The 21,208-nt window shown below is 44.3% G+C and overlaps 1 protein-coding gene across 1 annotated transcript; it reads right to left on the reverse strand.

Annotated features, from left to right (window-relative positions):
* Positions 1–130: 130 nt before the first annotated feature.
* On the reverse strand, positions 131–20,692 carry LOC118430812. Its single transcript, XM_035841836.1, has 22 exons — positions 20,529–20,692; positions 20,153–20,210; positions 18,505–18,562; positions 17,303–17,501; positions 16,551–16,679; positions 15,812–15,946; positions 15,184–15,315; positions 14,591–14,755; positions 13,738–13,872; positions 13,009–13,166; positions 12,225–12,276; positions 11,182–11,298; positions 10,463–10,621; positions 9,608–9,994; positions 5,073–5,168; positions 4,532–4,616; positions 3,951–4,093; positions 3,343–3,442; positions 2,423–2,604; positions 835–966; positions 265–332; positions 131–157 (listed from the first exon to the last, which is right to left on the reverse strand). Exons 1-22 carry the CDS (start codon positions 20,599–20,601, stop codon positions 131–133), a joined length of 2,790 nt encoding a protein of 929 aa, XP_035697729.1. The 5' UTR covers positions 20,602–20,692.
* Between the last annotated feature and the right edge of the window lie 516 nt (positions 20,693–21,208).

The following is a 21,208-nucleotide window of genomic DNA, read 5'->3' on the forward strand; positions in this document are numbered from 1 at the left end:
TTACAGACAGGCAGACACAGACAGACAGACAGACAGACAGACAGACAGACAGACAGACAGACACGTGTACAGAACAGCAGCTCCATGCACTGGTCGTCCCGCTGGGGGCGCTTACAGTCGTGTGTACAGTTCACTCCGAACTTGTTCCCTCCGCAAGCTGGGTAAGGTAAGGTAAGGTAACGTGTTATACAGACAGACAGACAGACAGACAGACAGACATGCACACAGACAGACAGACACATGTACAGAACAACAGCTCCATACACTGGTCGTCCCGCTGGGGAGCTTACAGTCGTGCGTACAGTTCACTCCGAACTTGTTCCCTCCGCAAGCTGGGTAAGGTAAGGTAACGTGTTATACAGACAGACAGACAGACAGGCAGGCAGACAGACAGACAGACAGACAGGCAGACAGATAGGCAGACAGACAGACATACAAACAGACAGATAGGCAGACAGACAGACAGGCAGGCACATAGGCAGACAGACAGACAGACGGACAGACAGACAGACAGACAGACAGACAGGCACATGTACAGAATATCAGCTCCATGCAATGGTCATTCCCCTAGAGACGCTTTCAGTCTTGCCACCTCCACAAGGTAAGGTATATTTAAGGGTGTTGTCTTCCAGGGCTTGGCAACTAGGACAAATGCAGAACCCTAGGCCTAGTGCTTGACATGAAATATCTTAATGTCACAAGTATTAGTTCTTGAGTTCATACGGTGTTTTAAGTAAAACATCCAAGCATCCAAGCACTGTAACCTGGAAAACAACCTCAAACCCGAGATGTTTAAGATACAAATAAGACGTAAGAATCGGAAATCAGACTCACGTTCTTCGCAGTTGCGGCCCTTAAATCCTGGAGGGCAGATACACTCCCCCGTCTCGTCATGGCACATGCCGCCGTTGTAGCACCTCGGGCAGTCCTCCGTACAGCCGCCGCCGAACTTTCCCTCCGGACACGCTAACATCCGCAACGGGGATCAGCATGGTTAGTACTCAACATCTCCATACTTCCACATCTCTATTATAAGGTAGTTGATGATAATAGTTTATTGCGAGTTCCTGCCCGAGAGTTAATTGCAGGTAACATGGAAAGGCACAAACAAATAATGTACATAGAACAAAATAGCATGTATCTACTCTAGTCTAAAAGCTTGTTCGTTTGTGTGGTAATAACGGCTAACGACACTAGATAGTCGGACAGTTGCTGTTTTGTGGGATATCCTGATACATACTTAACCAGAGTCCCGGATCCTCGCCTTTTCCTGTAAGCAAAGTACCTAGTGACACGAACTATCACCCTTTATTCGATTGGGATTCATATTCAAGTGTAGTAATCATTTCCAATCCTCATATTTGCCATTTACCGACTTGAATGACACTTGACGATCGCTGCTTTGTGGGTTTGTATCATATATCATTCCCGGATTTTCTAACTTTCTGACAAGCAAATAACCTGGTAACACCAGCTATAACTCTTTATTCGACTGTAATTGATAGTAGAAAAGTGTCCATCCAAGCAGCCACAAGGGCCACTTCATCGCGACAAATATGAAGAAAATACACGTGTATAACTCTCCAAAACATGCTTGTGATGTCCATTACAATAGCAGCTCTACCGCGGTGCCGGATTCGGCGCCTCTCTGACTCACGAACTGCCTGGTAACACCGGCTATCGGGTTTTGTTTAGCTATTATAATGGATACCAGTAAAGGGCAATTATGTCTCGTTAAGGCAACCACAAGGACCCTTCATCATGGGAAAGATGTAAAAGATACACGTGTGTGTGTATGTATCTCCAATATATCATATCTGGGAGTGAGGGCAACTGCAGAGCCAGAGGATTTGGCCCAGAACCCAGAGGTCCTGGGGTTTAAATTCTGTCATGCTACCGATCTTGTGCGCTTGGGAAATGAAGAGGTTTACATCTAACCATTTTGTCGACCTTGGTGGGGTCCTGCAGATTTCCCTGTCTCGCTCTCGCTTTACCATCTTTACCTTATTTGTGATAGAAAACAAGCTAGTTTGCTTACATCCTGCTTTCAGTTTGCTCACAAGCTAGTTTTGTCAGCCACTAGACTTACACCTGACGATGACTCGCATGATGCCGGCCTTTGTTAGGGTCCAGCAGATTTTCCCCCTCTATTGTCCCCTTTAAAATTGGTTTTCGTCAGTTGATACCTGCCTATGAACCACTTATTTCTAATAAACATCTTGCTTGCAATTTGCTCAGAGGCTAGTTTTGTCACCCCCCAGACTTACATCTCACGATGACCCGCATGATGCCGGCCCTGCAGAGGTCCTCCAGATTTCCCTATTCGTAACGATGCCACCTTTAGCCCCTGATGGGAGGCTTTAAGTTTTTGTGAGTTGATACCTGCTGGCAGTTTGCTAGTTTGTTCAGTCCCCAGACTTACATCTGACGATGACCCGCATGATGCCGGCCCGGGTGGGGTCCTCCCGCTGGCCTTGCTGGTAGCAGTCCAAGACTCCGCGCCCCGGACTCACGAACTGCTCGATGGTGTTCCCTCCGCGCTTCGCGTCCAGGTTCAGCGCCAGGGTGTCCGAGCTCCCGATCACGTTTGGACCTCGGTTCCATCTGCAAAAAAAAGGTGTTTGTGAAAGTTACAGTTTTCCGAAAAATAGTCGTTTCCACTTTAGAGAAACAGAGATACAGAGAGACCGTCAGACAGACAGACAGATAGAGAAAGAGAAACAGATGAGACCCAGAGGCCTGGGTGTCCGAAGTCCGGACCACGTTTGGAATATGGTTCCCCCTGAAGAAGATCTATTTTCAAAGTAAAAGTTTTCCGAAAAATAATTCTTTATTTGACGATTGCGTACAGCATGACACCGAATTTACTCAGCTAGAAGGTTCACGCCAGCTTCATAGCATGGCTACAAGTTTTAGTTTTTCCATTTGGTAAATTTCATACTTAAGTTTCATTTAGAAACATACGTCATACATAACTTTATTGCACAACAATTGTACGAGGTACAAAGTATGGCTTATCTAACTAATACAGGAGTTGTAGTATGGGATAAGTTTCTTACAATCATTAGAGGCTTTTACAATCATTTGGGGAATTTCTAATGTCAAAACCTTCTTTGATATATTTTCCTATATCTGCCATGCAGGGATTGTCACATGTCATTATGTATCTGAATTTGCACTTCAGGTCCATTTGGATAAATCCTTGTGTACAAAATGACAGCCTTCTGTATAGAGAATTGCGTATATCGGAATATTTGGGACATACAACCATAAAGTGATATTCGTCTTCGATTAGCTCTGGACAGAATGGAGAAACCCTCTGGCTGCAGAAGAAAAGTTTACCTTTTTGTGATGGCCTCAGGAACCGTCTGGTTCATGATGAGTTCCACGCCGCGCTCACCCTCGTTAACTGTCTGCGTCACTTTGAAAGGCTTGATGATGGCTGTAGAAAAAATAACATGTCACGTTGATTGAAATATGCAGTGCAGCAACTAAAGTGGTGACCCGAGAAGAAGATATAAAATCGTATATGGTCCACCATCTTGGATTTGGGCCGATGACGTCATTAAATTAGCATAATTCATGCATGTTGAGTAGTCATTGAAGTCCGATGACAGAATCGCCGATTCTACCAGAAGAGATCACGATCGGAGTCTGTCGATTTGAAGATATTCCCTTTAAAGACAGAACTGATCAACTTTTTTTCATGTCACTTGAAATGAGAGGAGTTAAACATTGGAGACCGTCTTATCACATTCATCAATAATCTGATCTTCTGTCGACTGTCAATCGGAATGTTTGCTTGCAGAATCTGCAAATTTACCAGATCGCAATCTCCACCGGGATATGCGCATGTGAACTCAGTTCTAGTTCTTCCACTGCTACCACTATTACTACTACATACTACTACAGTAACTATTACTACTACTGCTACTACTACTACTACTTACTGCTTCGGAAGTTGGTGACCCCGATGACCCATGACCCATAACCCTGTCCGTCGTCCGAGCAGTTCCACGCGCCTGCGCGGAAGCCCTCCGCGTCCGCGTTGATGCCGAACAGTCGGCCTGTCATGGCGAACGTCGAGGGCACTCTGGGTTAAAAGAAAAAAGCAAAGAAATTAAACTGGGTTGAAAAAAAAATGAATCAACCTGTAAACAATTGGCTACTTTCCAACAAAAAAATGTCGGACTGATAAACTTTTCACAAAGTCTTCAAGGAACTTCAATTCAATTCAGTTCAATCATTGATGACCCGATTAGTCAAAACACGTGACATTACGAACGTATGACGTGAGCAACGGGTCATAGCTGGTTGAAGGTAGGTATCATTCCCCGGCCCGGCGCGGGTTGGTGCAAACAGCGGTAATATGTAGTAAGGAAAAACTTATCCATTGACCTTTTACCTATTAGTAACTTTCTGCCATTGTCCCTGACGTGCCTTGTATGCGCTAACACAGCTACAGATAGTCCGACACAACACTTAAAAACAACACCCCTGTTTACAGAGGAAATGATAATGTTGTACGTACGCTCCTCCGCTGAGCCAACGGTCCTGGTTGTCAATCATTTCCTGGGCGTCCCTGCCCAGAGTCGGCAGCAGGTTCCAGTTCAGGTCTGTATAAGAATACACATGTATTAGTATACGCGCGCGTGTATGTGTGTGTGTGTGTGTGTGTGTGTGTGTGTGTGTGTGTGTGAGTGAGTGTGTGTTTGTGTGTGTGTGTGTGTGTACGTGTGTGACAGGTGTGTATGTTTGTGAGTGTGTGTGTACGTGTGTGTGTCTTTGCGTGTGTGTGCATGAGTGTGTGTGTGTGTGTGTGCGTGTGCGTGCGTGTGTGTGTGTGTGTGTGTTTGTTTTTGTTTGTGTGTCTGTGTATGTGCGTGTAGGTGTGTGTGACTGAGACACAAGTTATACATTATTGAAGTCACATTATATTGATCCCCAAAATTTAAGATTTCGGCGATTACAATGATTGGACGTTCTGCTATATGTTGCATTTGTTCCAACATGTCAAATGATAGATAACAACATCATTATTTCACTATTAGACAGCACATAACGGAACTGACCGCGATCTGCATAGTTCGAGACGCAGTACATCTCCGCCGTCCCGTCATCCTGTACGTACGGGTAGCGGTTCACCAGGACCAGGTCCGGGTAGGGGGCTGGAGAAAACATGGCAGGGGTTAACGGTAGTTCACTTTTATCCGGGGGGTAACCTATAACCGTTATACACCAGCACCAGGTCCGGGTAGGGGGCTGGAGAAAACATAACAGGGGTTAACACTAGTTTACCTTTATCCGCGGGGTAACCTATAACCGTTACACACCAGCACCAGGTCCGGGTAGGGGGCCGGAAAATAACATGGCAGGGGTTAACGCTGGTTCACTTTTATCCGCGGGGTAACCTATAACCGTTATACACCAGGACCAGGCCAAGGTAGGGGGCTGGAAAACATGTCAGGGGTTAACGCCGGTTTACCTTTATCCGCGGGGTAACCTATAACCGTTGTACACCAGGACCAGGTACGGGTAGGAGGCTGGAAAATAACATGGCAGGGGTTAACGCTAGTTCACTTTTATCCGGGGGGTAACCTATAACCGTTATACACCAGCACCAGGTCCGGGTAGGGGGCTGGAAAATAACATGGCAGGGCTTAACGCTAGTTCACCTTTTTCCGCGGGGTAACCTATAACCGTTGTACTTACAAATATGGTATTTAGGATATCAAGTGGTTTGAAACTGCTATATTTTGAAACAAGAATGATTTTTGAATATTGCAGTTTGAAACGAGTTGATATTCATAAAATACCCTGTGTTTTAATACCACATATATATGTTGCCCCGCGGATAAAGGTGAACTAGCGTTCAATGAGTCCCTAACTTAGGGGAGTGTATTTTTCGATGGATATTGGTATTAGGTAGTAATGCATGCATACTACTTTAACATTGCTCTATAAAGAACCCACTAGTCCCACACGCATCAAAAAGCACCCAGTATAATTCTACTTAATTCCCCAAGTACTCTTAACAGATTAGGCAATCTCGGTCTCAAAGAAAAAATCAAAACCAGTTTGAGATGCATAGGCGTGACAAACTATGGCAGAAAATTTATTAGAACACTTTTTGTTTCGTTTGGAATTTGAATTCTAGATTACGGCATCAAAACGAAGTTTGGGTTCTCCGTTTCATACGTTTGAATGTAGTGACGTTTCTAGAAATAGCAATACCCAAAATCAGTTTCCTCTCGACTGGCAGGTTGTATTGTCTGAACAAGTGGTTTCGCGGTGCTACATGTGATTTCACGTCCTCCCATGTATCAAGAGCTGGTGACCAAAAATCACTTGTCCGACACCACCGCTGGGAACAACAAAAACCACACCGACACACTCACGCATTTCCGTGAGAGCGCGCGAGTTGGATCAAGTGCTCTTACGGTAATTAGAGACAAGTATCAACATCAAGGACTCGAGAGGTTCCCTTTATTCTTGTCGATCGGAATCACGAGGTATTTGTACGGTTTGTTTTGACGACGGACCTTGCTGATACTGAAGTTCAGACCCATTCCACCTGACGGTGATCGCACTGAGACCTACATGCGACCTATCTGCGACTTACCTGCGACCTCAATTGGATGTTTGTAAGTCTTAATTTCGTCATTAGACTATCATGTAAAATAGGAATATAAGACTGAAAAGACGACGTAATACACAAAGCGTAAAAATGTTTTACTTTTTTAACATACTGTCAAATCGAGGGGTTGTTAGAATGTGGTTGCTAGGAGCGTATGTGGAGAAAGTGTTCATCGTGCTCACATCTAGAACTTATATTATTCGTAATTATCAGTTCATCAATTTCATTGTACAATTCTCTTAGTTTCCATTATGTTAATTATGTATAGTTTTGCCAGGCGATTTTATCTCTTGTCACCTGGGTCGCCTTGAAAATCAGCAACCACGAGTCACCAAAATGAAATAGATAAATAGAAAAAAAACCTGCGCTTCCTAAAGAAACTAGTAGCCAGCAAGAATACGCTACATTCTATGTGGGAAACATCAAGGCTTTAATCTTGTATATATTACAGTCCAGGAGGAGCTGAAATTGCAGAAGTTCTACTGCTAACATCTTCTGGTTGCCGCCACCCTCTTCAAGAAGCGAAGAGCATATCAAATGCCTTCAAATCCGCCTCGTTACCTTTCATATGTGTACGATAAAGGTATGGATATATCGTACATCTTCCCAAACATTTTTCGTCTTGTTCGTATCCGAAATTAAATTTGTTAGTCATCAACAATTTGATATATTATCTAATATTCTATGAAAACTACACATGAGATGAGATGAGGTTTAACAAAACGTTTAACACAAGGCACAAGATTTAGGTACAAGAATTGCTGATGTTTTCAACAGAGTATTTGATTTTATCCCTTAAACAGAACCACAAACGAAGATTTAGAGGAAAGATTACACATCCACGCAATCGTAGCTTTTGTGCCGTCTTCTCGAGTTGTTTTCTCAGTCAGACGGAAAATCCACTTAGTTGACCTTGTTTGCGCGTCTGATTAAATCTGAGCCCTCTCCATCCTAACAAGATCGCAAAATCGAACGCACCTGACGAAACTAAGAACGTCTTTTAAAAAAAAAAACACCTACCTGCCAAATGCAGCACACAAGACGTGAGTAAAAGAAAGGAGGACCAAGATATCGCCGCCATTTTGTGTTGAGGCGTGTGAGTGAGTGAGGCAGGCCCCGGGTGACTGGTTCGCGATATAACGGCCTTCTGAAGACTCCGTACCGTGAGTCACGCGGCACTTGGGCTGGAGGGTCCGCACAAGTGGCACTACGTGAGCCCGTGCGCAGTGATTCGTTACCATATCCGCGTCTCGAGCGCTCTTCAGTGTGCTCGGGGGGCGGGGACATTTCTGCGGGCTCAAGAGGGCTCCGTGCCGCATGGACGCGCGCGAGAAAACAACCTGGTTTGGCTGGACCGTGAGGTCCATGAAGATTAGACACCCTCGAAATAAGACACGCCAATTAGCAGTTACTAGTAATCAGACAACTGGATATGATTTGGAAATGGTCAGCGATCCACTCCATTCCCCAGTGTAACTCAAAACTAAAAAAAATTGGTGGACGCTGCGTGAAACGGATGACTGTTTTCGAAATCATATCCAGTTGCTTGAATAACTGCTATTTGGCCTGCAAACGTTAGATAATGGCAGTTTTCCATGTCAAATGTTAGCAAATTTTACCAGATCCAAAACATTGTGCTAGTCTTACAAACTATATACTTTAATTCCCTGTCTTTTTTCTTTCTACCATTACGTTATAAATCGCTTGTACTAGGGACTACATTACGTACAACCGGATATGCGCAACTGCAATAACTTCTTTCGCAATACAACAAATCTTTACACTTTTGGGGCAGCGATCTTTGGTGGAAATAGACAATATGATACTAATAGAAATATGTTATTAGATTACTTTGATAAGTAAAAATTTAACGTTAAACCCAGGCAAAGAACATTCCTTAAAAATGCAACTGTACAAAGTGAACGATTTTCCTTTTTTTCGGAGGCTGCCACTGTCAGAAATATGAAAGATCGCTAAAAGAATTTCAAAGCCAAAGTACGATTTTTATTTAGAGTTTTTGGAGCTTGGTTCATTTTAATCATGTTTTTACACCCTGCACTATAGTCCCATAATGATAGGATTACAGAAATTCAAGGGCGGATTAGCGGTCGTTTTTAAATCGTTCGTAAGGGATTTGCTGATCCACTGTAGTAGATTACTGCGCAGAATAATCTTACTAAATCAAAGAAACACAGGCTGTACTTGGCGTATTTTATTCCAGAATCCTTCTCAAAAGTACATAAGTGCATCATGACGTGGCCGTCATCAAATCATTGAAATATAACACAACGTACGTGACGTTACTAACTAAACAAAATTTCAACAACACCAAATTCTTACGTCGTAGATTTCTGCAACACATAAGACCTTTCCGTGATAATCCGGTCTCGAGTGCTCTCATTGGCAGATGAAAGCTCCTGAAATCCTTCTCGTCCAATCAGCATGCTCGTTACGTGTTTAAGCGTGCATGACGCATTGCCGAATCAAAGGGTAGCTCTTGGCTATGGTGACGAGAATATCACCGATCAATAAACGACAAATGATTGATAACTATGGATCGATAACTTCCAACCTTATGACTCAGGTTGACCTAGATCGTCTGTAGGTTAGACTCAAGATGAAACTTTTCACTCTTTTGTATAATCATTCCCACAACAACGCCATAACAGTCTATATCAACATATCAATCATTTTATACAACATACATGGACGTTTTTTTATGCAAATGCTCTTCTTTTTTCTTAAATGTGATTGGTTAAAAGAACATTATATCATCGTAGAACATTATCATGGACTACAATAAGTATGTGTTGGCTATTGCTAACATTAGCACATTTCTAAGATGGTTAAAAATAGGTTGGTCAAACACATATTCATAATGACTGTAATTGCTTTTCTCAATAAGATTAAAACCTCTCTAAAGATCTATGTCTTCTCAGCTTTAAGGCCACTTTCTTAATCTGTGACAACCATCTTCTTTCCGACAGCTTCTTTCCGATAGAGAGTTCTTTGGCGGAATGTCTTGAACTTTCCCTTGTTGTACAATAGGAGGAACATCCACCGGCTCCACGCCGGATTCCACATAGTTTTGTACCTCATGGTTCTCTATGACGAAACTGTTCTCCACGGACGGCCCGAGACCTTCGTCGTCGAATTCAAAACCCTCGTCTTCGTCGTCTTCGTCGCTTGTAGCGAAACGTTCTACTTTGTCTTCAGGTTCCTCCGGGGACACTTGGAAGTCTGCCTTGTCGCTACAGCGTCTTAAGACGGCGACGAAGACGATCCCGAACATGACGGACAGGACAACCGGGATCGCCACGCGGTGGAGCAGGAAGGACGGCTCGGCTTCCGGAGGGTCTGGAGCGAACAGAAATGAAGAATATCTCTTGTCTGTTCACGGCTAATAACGGAGACATCCTACTCAGAAATTCTTGACAAAAGCTTCCAAAATGAATGTATTCCTTGTTGTAATTTCAATTAGATAAATATATATTGCCATTTAAATCGAATAATAAATCTGTGTTTATGTCACACTTGTACCAATTTGTATTTGCTTTGCCTTCTTTGCTGCGTAAGATGGTGGTCTTGTAAAGATCACCATGGCTACCGTCGCCATGGCGAAGTTACCTGTAACTTCTCACCAACTGTTGCAGACAGCCATCGGACGACATTCTGGCACACGTCGCCACGGTAACCGTTTCTATGGCGAGAAATACAGTAATTTCCCGCCACACACCTGTTGGAGTCGGCCGTCGGACGACAGTCTGACACACGTCGCCACGGTAACCGTTTCTATGGCGATAACAGTAACTTCCCGCCACCCACCTGTTGGAGCTGGTCGTCGGACGACAATCTGACACACGTCGCCATGGTAACCGTCTGCGCAGACGCAGCTGAAGGTCGGCCCGTCGGAGACGCAGACTCCGCCGTTCCGACATGGCCGACTGGTGCAGGGGTCGGGGCGGGGCGGCGGCCGGATCTCGTCTGGAACAAGTACAGGCAGTCAGTTAGTACGTGTGGTAATAAGTAAAGTTCAAAGTACGTGCTACAAGGTTAGCTATTCATCTATTCATTTTAAGTTATAAGCGGTCAGACAGTAAAACTGTAAACAGCAAAAATGTCGAGGGCGACATGGCGTTAACGGGCGGAATAAAAGGAAGGAATGGATCCATGAAAAATTTGATCAGGTTGTAGAATGAATCACTGAATAAACAAGCTCTTTATACACATCCAAGACATACAATTAACAGTCGATGGTTTGTCAACTTCCTTAGGGCAATACCCAATAGTACTACCTGGCATTATTCCATACTGCTGCTAGGTGTCGCTGATGACAATGCGTTCCAAAACGTAAAGAACCGTCATATATGCGGTCCACACATACACACACATACACACACACACACACACACACACACACACACCAACACACACCCCCCTTCCTATTAACACCCCCCCCCCGAGAGAGAGACAGACCAAGAGACAGACACACCGGCACCCCGACACCATGGGAAACATCCCATACAATAGATACTTAGACTCACTGGGATCGCAGTCCCTGGAGATGTAGCCGTCCGTACATCTGCAGTAATACCGCTGTGTGCCGATAGGGTGGCAGGTGCTGCCGTACTGGCACGGGTGGGACAAGCAGCCGTTCACATCTGCAGGGGCTCAACAAATATGGCAACATATAACTACTGCAGTATCGATGTGTGCCGATAGGTGCTGCCGTACTGGCACGGGTGGGACAGGCAGGGGCTCAACAAATATGGCATCATATAACTAATGCAGTACCGGTGTGTGGTGACAGGTACCGCCATACTGGCACGGGTGGGACAGGCAGCCGTTCACATCTGCAGGGGCTCAACAAATATGGCAACGTATAACTAATGCAGTACCGGTGTGTGCGGATAGGCGCCGCCGTACTGGCACGGGTGGGACAGGCAGCCGTTCACATCTGCAGGGGCTCAACAAATACGGCATCATATAACTAATGCAGTACCGGCGTGTGCCGTTAGGTGCCGCCGTTCACATCTGCAGGGGCTCAACAAATACGGCATCATATAACTAATGCAGTACCGGCGTGTGCCGATAGGGGGCAGCCGTTCATATCTGCAGGGACTCAATAAATATGGCATCATATAACTACTGCAGTACCGATGTGTGCCGATAGGTGCCGCCGTACTGCAGGGGCTCAACAAATATGGCAACATATAACTACTGCAGTATCGATGTGTGCCGATAGGTGCTGCCGTACTGGCACGGGTGGGACAGGCAGCCGTTCACATCTGCAGGGGCTCAACAAATATGGCATCATATAACTACTGCAGTACCGATGTGTGCCGATAGGTGCCGCCGTACTGCAGGGGCTCAACAAATATGGCAACATATAACTACTGCAGTATCGATGTGTGCCGATAGGTGCCGCCGTACTGGCACGGGTGGGACAGGCAGCCGTTCACATCTGCAGGGGCTCAACAAATATGGCATCATATAACTACTGCAGTACCGGCGTGTGCCGATAGGGGGCAGCCCTTCACATCTGCAGGGGCTCAACAAGTATGGCATCATATAACTAATGCAGTACCGGTGTGTACCGATAGGTGCCGCCATACTGGCACGGGTGGCACAAGCAGGGGCTGAACACATATGACATCATGTAACTAATGCATTACCGGCGTGCGCCGATAGGTGTCGCACTAGGCGGCAGAACTCCACAGAACACGTAATGGAAAAAAATTCGTTCTTTCTTTCCGAATCTACGATCAAATGTCAACAAAAGTGTCTCGTATTATCTAAAAATCTGCTTTTGTCAGTGTTCTTGCGTTTGGCTTACTGATTCGTGTGAAAAGTGTACGTGGGTTGACAGAAGATAGGACAAGTTTTCTTGTGTGTTTTTGCATGTCCCTTTTTTCATACCTATATATATATCGGTATATGTGTGTATTTGTGTGTTTGTATGTATCTGTGTGTGTGTGTGTGTGTGTGTGTGTATGTGTGTGTCTGTGTGTCTGTGTGTGCGTGTGTGTCTGTGTGATGTGTGTGTGTGCGTGTGTCTGTGTCTGTGTGTGCGTGTATCTGTGTGTGTGTGTGTGTGTGTGTGTGTGTGTGTGTATGTGTGTGTCTGTGTGTCTGTGTGTGCGTGTGTGTCTGTGTGATGTGTGTGTGTGCGTGTGTCTGTGTCTGTGTGTGCGTGTATCTGTGTGTGTGTGTGTGTGTGCGTGTGTGTGTGTGTGTATGTGTGTGTGTGTGCGTGTGTGTCTGTGTGTGCGTGTATCTGTGTGTGTCTGTGTGTGTGTGTGTGTGCGCTGCTGTAGTTCCATATCTACCTCAGAAACATAAAGCAGTATTCGTAAAGGTAATAAGTCCACAATTCCTGATAAAACTTCTCCCCTACCCTGGCAGTCAGGCCCCATGTAACCCTCCGGACAGCCTTCCGGACAAGAGCCGTCCACGATGTTACAGGTCACGCCGCCATGACAGTTACACTGACCCTCGCACTGCGGGCCGTACGTCCCCGCTTTACACTCTATAGGGAGGTGAAACAAACAAACAAACAAACAAAAAAACCCTTAAACAAACCCGTCGGCATAAATACCCTGACCCTAACACTGGGGGCCGTAGGTCCCCCCTTTACTCTTTGTGGGGGGGTAAACAAATAAGCAAACAAACCCCCAAGTTTTTTCACAGGCACACAAACACACACACACACACAGGGGGGGGGGGGCACACACACACACACCCCCCCTGGGGGGGTACGTCCTTGCCTTACCCTTTTTTCGGGGGTAAAAAGTTAAGCAAACAAGCAAACCCGTTTTCCCCCAGTTACAGTGCCCCCCCCCCCCCTTTACACACACACCCATACCCGCGGGCGTAGGTCCCTACCCTACACTCTGTATAGAACAAGAAACCCCCGGGGGTGGGGGTGGGGTGGAGGAAGCCTATGTGGCCCAATCGCCAAACGGCACAGATATACAAAGTACATCATCACTTTACATCGCCAGAGCAAAGTGTGTGGCACTATGTGGCCCAAGGGCTAGGAAAACGGAGATTGGCACAACCCTATGTGGGTCCATACGGACAGGGAATTCTTCACGCACCTATCTGACAGTTTGTCCCCAGGTATCCCGGCGCGCACTCGGCCGGGCACTGTCCGGTGAAGCGGTTACAGCTCACCCCGCCCGCGCAGTGGCACGTCAGGCAGCAGCCGGCCCCGAACGTGCCGGCCGGACACGCTAGAAAAATATCAATCCACCAATCAGCCAATCAATCAATCAATCAATCAATCAATCAATCAATCTATTAATCTGCAACCGGCCGGGGATAAAAGGCTTAAAACAGATAGAAAGGAAGTAAACTTCGCGGTGTAAAAAAGGCCACTTCTATCAAAGTGAACAAGAATGGACTCCAGGCTGAACAAAAGTCTGTTCTTCAGTCGACGTTTGCCTTATACGGCTACCTGAGGCCTCGTCAAGTCAGTTCGGGGGCCTTCGTCACGCCTATCGTCAGAACAGGCCAAAGGTCAGGTGCGCAAATCAACAAACAAACCGATAAACAAACTAACAAACAAACAAACACCTACCATCCGAGCACTTCAGCCCCAAATACCCCGGGGCGCAGGAGAAGCCTTACGGGTCGGGCAGACAGAACGTCAGGTGCGCAAACAAACAAACAAACAAACAAACAAACAAAGAAACAAACAAACACGTACCTTCCGAGCACTTCAGCCCGAAGTACCCCGCAGCACAGGAGCAGCCGTAAGGGTCGGGCAGACAGGTTAGGTGCGCAAACAAACAAACAAACAAACAAACAAACAAACAAACAAACACACACGTACCTTCCGAGCACTTTAGCCCCAAGTACCCCGAGGAGCCATACGGGTCGGGCAGGCAGAGCGTCAGGTGCGCAAACAAACAAACAAACAAACAAACAAACAAACAAACAAACACGTACCTTCCGAGCACTTCAGCCCGAAGTACCCCGGGGCACAGGAACAGCCATACGGGTCGGGCAGACAGAAGGTCAGGTGCGCACAGCCGTCCTCAGGGTCCGACTGACCGGAGAAATCCAGGTGACATCTCAAGTTACACTTCTTCCCGTACCTGTTGGGACCGCAGGCTGGTAGTAGGGGGGGCGGGGTGGGCAGATAGGTTTAAGTATCCAGCATGGCAGAATTCTAACGACAAAGTCACGTGGGTATAAATTCCCGATGCCGTCGAATCACAGGTAAGAATGTTCGAATGGAAATCCTTATGCGACGGCAATTTACACTTTAATGATTATATTCTAAAATAGGGTGAACGAAGCCATATACATTAGGCCCTCCCACCATCCTCAGCCGAGACGGGGGCCGACATGGGCTTCCAGACCCGTTTCTGACGTCACATTTCCTTTAATGGCACGTAACGAAGGCAATTTCAACTTGAGAATGATCAGAGGAAGGCTTCTTGGTAAGAGTTTTCTCTTGTGTACGCAGATCTTTATCAATCTTATTAGATAAGAACGTTGTCCTTTTAAGAAGTGGAATCTGTTTTTCCTTCACGTACCTTTCTCGCAGATTGGGCCGTTGAATCCCGGCGGACAGACACACACCCCCGTTCTGGGGTGGCACACCCCGCCATTAAAACACGTGGGGCACTTCATACTGCACTCGTCCCCCCACAGACCTACTGGACAGGCTAAGGTAAAGGAAAAAAAAAAGAAAATTCTCAGTCTGCAGACTAATTTTGTTGTAATAAAGTTGTAATTTCAAGGTTCGAAGCAAGGCCAACGTTCAAACAGCCAAAGTCTCAACAACTCAGCTATCTCCCATGTAGCCTGAATGCTGGACCATCACCATGTATACTATCATGATGAAAACTACCTAAGATATCTTTTGTGTGTGGAAGACGTTACGCGTATACGGTACAATATAGCAGGATTCAGAATGCCTATGGTGAACTTATGTGGAAGATATGTCTTCTATATGCGATCACATGGAGCACAAGAGCACAGGAAGGTGCTCGTATATCAATAATAAAAATGCTAATGCTGAAAATGTTGTTGATGATAATGGAGATAATGTTAGTGGCAGAAAATGATAAACATGGTAACAAAAGATGACGATGTTGTTGATGATGACAATGATATAAAATGATGATAAACAATGGTAATGAAAAACGCCCCCCGTCTCACCTCTGACTAGTAATCTCATGATGCCCTGCTCTGCGCGTGCGCGCTCCCCTCCCTCCGTCCCGTTAGTGACGTAATAAGATTCGTAGATCCCCGAGTCTTCCACTCTGACGTCATCAAGTCTCAACTGCAGCGCGTCTGGAGAAACAAGGAAGACTTCATGGCGTTTCAGTAAGACATAACGCTAGTTCACCATTATCCACTGGGTAACTTTTATCCGTCGATTTTAAAAACAGGGTGTTTGGGGACATGTTTTAACCGACGGGCAGAGGTTTCAGATAGGAATATCTTCAAAATACTGCAGTATTTAAAACCGAATAAACGTGAGCTAGCTTTGCATGTATACGAAGACCTACTTCAGTTATGTAGTTCACCCCCCCCCCCCCCACACACACAACAAAATCGTTGCACCGTTGCAGATAAACACTAAAAGCGTCATCTAGCGGTTTTTGCAAGAAGTGTCGCAATACCGATGAGTCTTTTGCAGGTGCATACACAATGTAAGCTATGCCTCCTTATATTTCAAGTGGGTTGTGCAAATAGTATCGGGCACACTTAAAATTACTTACCGGCTGCAGTAAGAATGTGTCAGAAATGCCTTATATCAGCGTCATCTAGCGGTTTTTGATAGTACAGCAGTACAGCAATACCTAATATGTGTGCTGTGGCAGGTGTATACCATACCTCCGTATATTTCAAGAGGCCATGCAGACTAAATACAGGTACACTTTAGACTTCTTACCGGCCCCAGTAAGAATGTCTCCGTCCTTTCTCCACTCTATCCTGTCGGCAGGCGCTAAGGAGGTCATGTTCAAGTTCACGGACTCTCCCGCCGAAACAGTGGCAGTGAGCAGCACAGGTTGGATGCGCGCTGGGAGGAGTGACAAGCGTTAGAGAAAGGATTCAGGCTGTAAGATTTTATTCTGTTTTATCATATTATGTTAATGTTACTTCTGGTAACCATGTTAAATGAAAGAAATATATTATGTTAATGTTACTTCTGGTAACCATGTTAAATGAAAGAAATATGTTAATGTTACTTCTGGTAACCATGTTAAATGAAAGAAATATGTTAATGTTACTTCTGGTAACCATGTTAAATGAAAGAAATACGTATAAATGTAAAATAAAAACTAGTCTAGAGATCTGTATGGTGTTTTTACGTACATTAAAGGGAAGACTTTTTTGAGAACAATACATGTATACAATTGCAATAATAAACAAAAAATAATAATTTTTGACACCAACAGACAGCATTTTCACGCTTACTTTGTCCTGTGTTTATATGGGACCTAAATTACAGGGCGGGAACAATTTTACCGCTTTGTATATTTTTCTTTGATACCTTTTCACAATCTTTTCGTGGTATTTTGCCTCCAGGTTTGGTACTGACTGCAGCCACCCTTTCCTTTCTCATCCGTCTGTAACATCGCAGTAAGATCCCTAATTTAACACTCTAATGAAACAAATAAACGAACAAACAGAAACCCCCACCTCCAGGTTTCATCTTGACCCCTGTGACCCTTTCCTTGCCCCCTCTGCCTGTGACGTCACAGTAGAACGCCCCGACGCGCGCGTCCCCTGCGGCCTGGCGGAACCAGAACATGGCGCCCCGGTACCCCTCCGGCCACACGTCACCCACCACGGTCTGGTCAGAGGTCAGCCCGTAGAACGACTCCTGTTGCGTCTCTAGCTGTGTCAAGGTCAAGACGCCGTGTCAAGGTAAAAACGTTCACACGCAGGGTGGCACAGTTAATCATTCTTCTATCGGAAGTCGCTATCTACTAAGCGGGGGATCATGGGAACTCCCCTACCATGTTTCTAATAAGCCCGGAGTTTTTTTGTCAAGGTCATGTTCAACTTTTTTGTGTTAAAGAATTCGCACGCAGTGACACAAAGAACTGTTCTTCGATTTGACGTTACCATCTATCAGTTCACACACAGGGGATTCTAGGTATTCCCCTGATCATGTTTCAGGCAATCATCCGCCATTTTGAGCTTTTTCAAGGTCACGATGCACCTTTCGTGTATTAGGACTATCCGACGTCGCTTAATCTGTATGTTTATGCACAGGGAATCCTGGGTACTTCCATGATCATGTTCACTGATGTGACCACCATCTTGAATTTTATTTTCAAGGTCATTATAAACTTTTTGTGCTAAAACATTTGCACACAGGGTAGCACAGAGGTTCTTCTAAATTCGCGCGTCACCATCTGTTAGTTTACGCCCAGGGGATGACGGGAACTCCCCTGATCATGTTTCTAATGAAGCCGCCATCTTGAATTTCATTTTCAAGGTCACGGTGCACTTCTTGTGCGGAAATGACCGATAAGGATAATGCGACCACTCCAATTATTTTAAGACTGAGGCTGAATTTGGGGCTTACGGTTTAAAAAGCTTCAAGAATTCAGTCCGAGTGAGGCCCAACTGCTGCATCTGGTTATTAACGTTACAGAGCTTAATTAGATACAAGAAAGGAAAGTGGGGAAAAGACAACAATGACGTTTTTGTGTTGAACATTGATAAAGGGCTTTAGAGCAGATTTTGAATAATATACACCTGAATTTGAGCCATGCCAATTGGAAGTGTGTATAGTCGTGAACGCATGAACGTCATCCGTATACATGTTTTCAAACAGTGAATATATATATGGCCTACAGTGAATAGAACAACAAAAAGCAAACTATACTCACCACTGGCCCGAAATTGATGTCATAAACTTCTTCATCTGTTACGCACTTTAGATAGGTCCTGAGGGATAAATGAATGAATGAATGAATGGATGGAAGAAAGAAAGAAAGAAAGAAAGAAAGAAAGAAAGAATGAATGAATGAATGAATGAATGAATGAATGAATGAATGAATGAATGAATGAATGAATGGATCCTCAAGATTCATATCCGAACTAGAGTTCGGCGACCTCATACCTCCATGAAAATTTAGAGCTTTTGTAAATTTCATGCAGTTGACTAAGACATTAACATAATTTATGCATGGTGTTGTTTATCATTGACAAACGTACACATGTTACAATTATAAAATTCCCATTATTAATCATGAAGCGGTTTTGCAATTTTTACATAAATTATGCAAATAAGTTCCTCATTACCATATTTGGTATCTGCTTATATTCCACCTATCATAATTAACATGTGTTACATTTATTGAGGTCCAGTTATTGAAAACAATGGAATTATACAATTTCCTCATTAATTATGCAAATTAAGTCCTCACTTGCATAACATGTATATCATTATGAACATCTTTGCCTAAGGTACCCGCATGCCTAATATGATGCCAATCCGTCAATCCTTTCTGCAGTTATCCTCTTTGGAATGTCTTGACAAAAACGCCCCTGCAGTTCCCAAATTAAATGTTAGGGAGCTGAAACTTGCCCCACTTTGTTATGACACCGAAAGCTATCTACCACCCAAATTTCAAGACCATATCACGTCCAAGACAAGAGATACATAGAAAAAGCTGCTATGATTGAATGTCGTCATTAATTATGCAAATTTGCTCCTATTTTGCATAATTTGTATTTCATTTTGCACAATATTGTCCGAGGTACCTACATACCAAAAATCATGAAAATCCGTTGTTCCCTTCTTGAGTTATCGTCTTCAGAAGTTTTTGACAAAAATGCCTCTGCTATCCCCAAACTAGACGCTAGGGGGCCCAAACTTATGTCATTTCTTCCTGAGCACAAGAGCTATCTAATACTCAAAAATCGTGACCATAGCATGTTCAGAACACCGAAATAGCAAAACCGGAAGTTGCGCTGCAGTACCAAGGGGAGCCGCTAGGGGGCCCAAAATCTAATCATTTCCAGCTTTCACCACACCCTACCAACACACCAAGTATGAAACCAATCCACCCAGCCGTTCTTGAGTTATCTTGTTTACACACACACAGACACACACACACACACACAAACGCGGGGTAAAATATAACCTCCATGACATTTCATGGAGGTAACTAGCTTTGCTTCGCCAACACCTGCATACACATTAAATATCATAGTAATCCATCAATGGCTTCTTGAATTGTACTGCCAGGAAACCACAAACACTTGGACTAAGAAACAAATCCAGAAACGAACCAACTAAGCTACAAACGTAACGCTATCTAAAACAAAACTTGGTGGCAAAGGTAACAAATGTTAGTTTAATGAATATTTCGCTGTATACTGTGTATTGTGTGTTGTAGCCATTGCTAGTTGGGCTGCCCTGATCGAATGTCCCTTACTCTCAGACCAAATAATAAAAACACCAGCCTGTTCCTCACATATTGAGTTTAAATAAAGGCACAAACAAACAAACGAACAAACAAACAAACAAACCTATCGTTGTACTCCTCAATAAAAGGGTCAATAACCAATGTCACGTCCATGACTGCATCTGAGGGAAAAGAAACAAGAAAAAAACTTCCAGTCACGACAACTGTTGACTTACAATAAAAAATTATCCTCCGTTGTAATAAATGACAACACGAAATAAACAAAGTGCAAAATTACAGCCTATACCTGTTGACTTGACATCTCTGGATATAAAGTTTTTAAATGCAGATATATATTACTCATGAGTACAGCTATACATGTATGTTACGCAATTTTTTTTCGGATAGACGTAGTTAAGTCATTCGCGTAACTTTAAAGGAATTCTGTTACGCCATTTCGGTTTTAACCTTACTAGGTATGAAAAGGAAATTTTTCCTACCTGTAACTGATATCAGGTTGGCGACAAGGCTGACAATAACAACACCAATCCACCAACAACCACCCGGCATCATTTCAACATGGCTAAAATAAACAACTTCGCGATTTGTCTTCTGCAACAAGAAAGAAAGAAAGAGAAAAAAAATCTGACAACCAGAACCAGAAAAAAAAACACAGACCGCACGAATATTGTAGACGATGAAGAGCACTTGAATTTCACGAGGATTTGTCGCGGATTATGGCGCTTGTGAACATAATAACCCGACAGGTTCTGGAGGACGTGAAGAGCGTCACGAAGTGGGTTTTTGTTTCCCAACATCCTGATACTTTTGTGACTGGTGGTCCGGGGGCCATTCATATGGTATACATGACGTCATGTCACCATGGTAACGTGTGTGACCACGAATATGATGCAAGAAAAGTGATATTTAATTCTTAAAAAGGAATCCTGAAGGAAACGAGTCTTTCATTAGTACGTTAACGTTTTGTGTTGATTGATACCTAAAAACGCAATACATGTACAGCTTTAGATGTGAACTTTTGTTTGTTGTTGTTCTGTGTCACTTATGCTATTTGTCATTTGACCTTAAGAACCTCTCATTCGGTCTACCGACAACCTGTCACGGGAATCGAGAGGTCACACAATAATGTACACAAAGTTTTTTGAAGTAATGTATTATT

This window comes from Branchiostoma floridae, chromosome 14 (genome assembly GCF_000003815.2).
Source record: "Branchiostoma floridae strain S238N-H82 chromosome 14, Bfl_VNyyK, whole genome shotgun sequence".
NCBI classification, from domain to species: Eukaryota; Metazoa; Chordata; class Leptocardii; order Amphioxiformes; family Branchiostomatidae; genus Branchiostoma; species Branchiostoma floridae.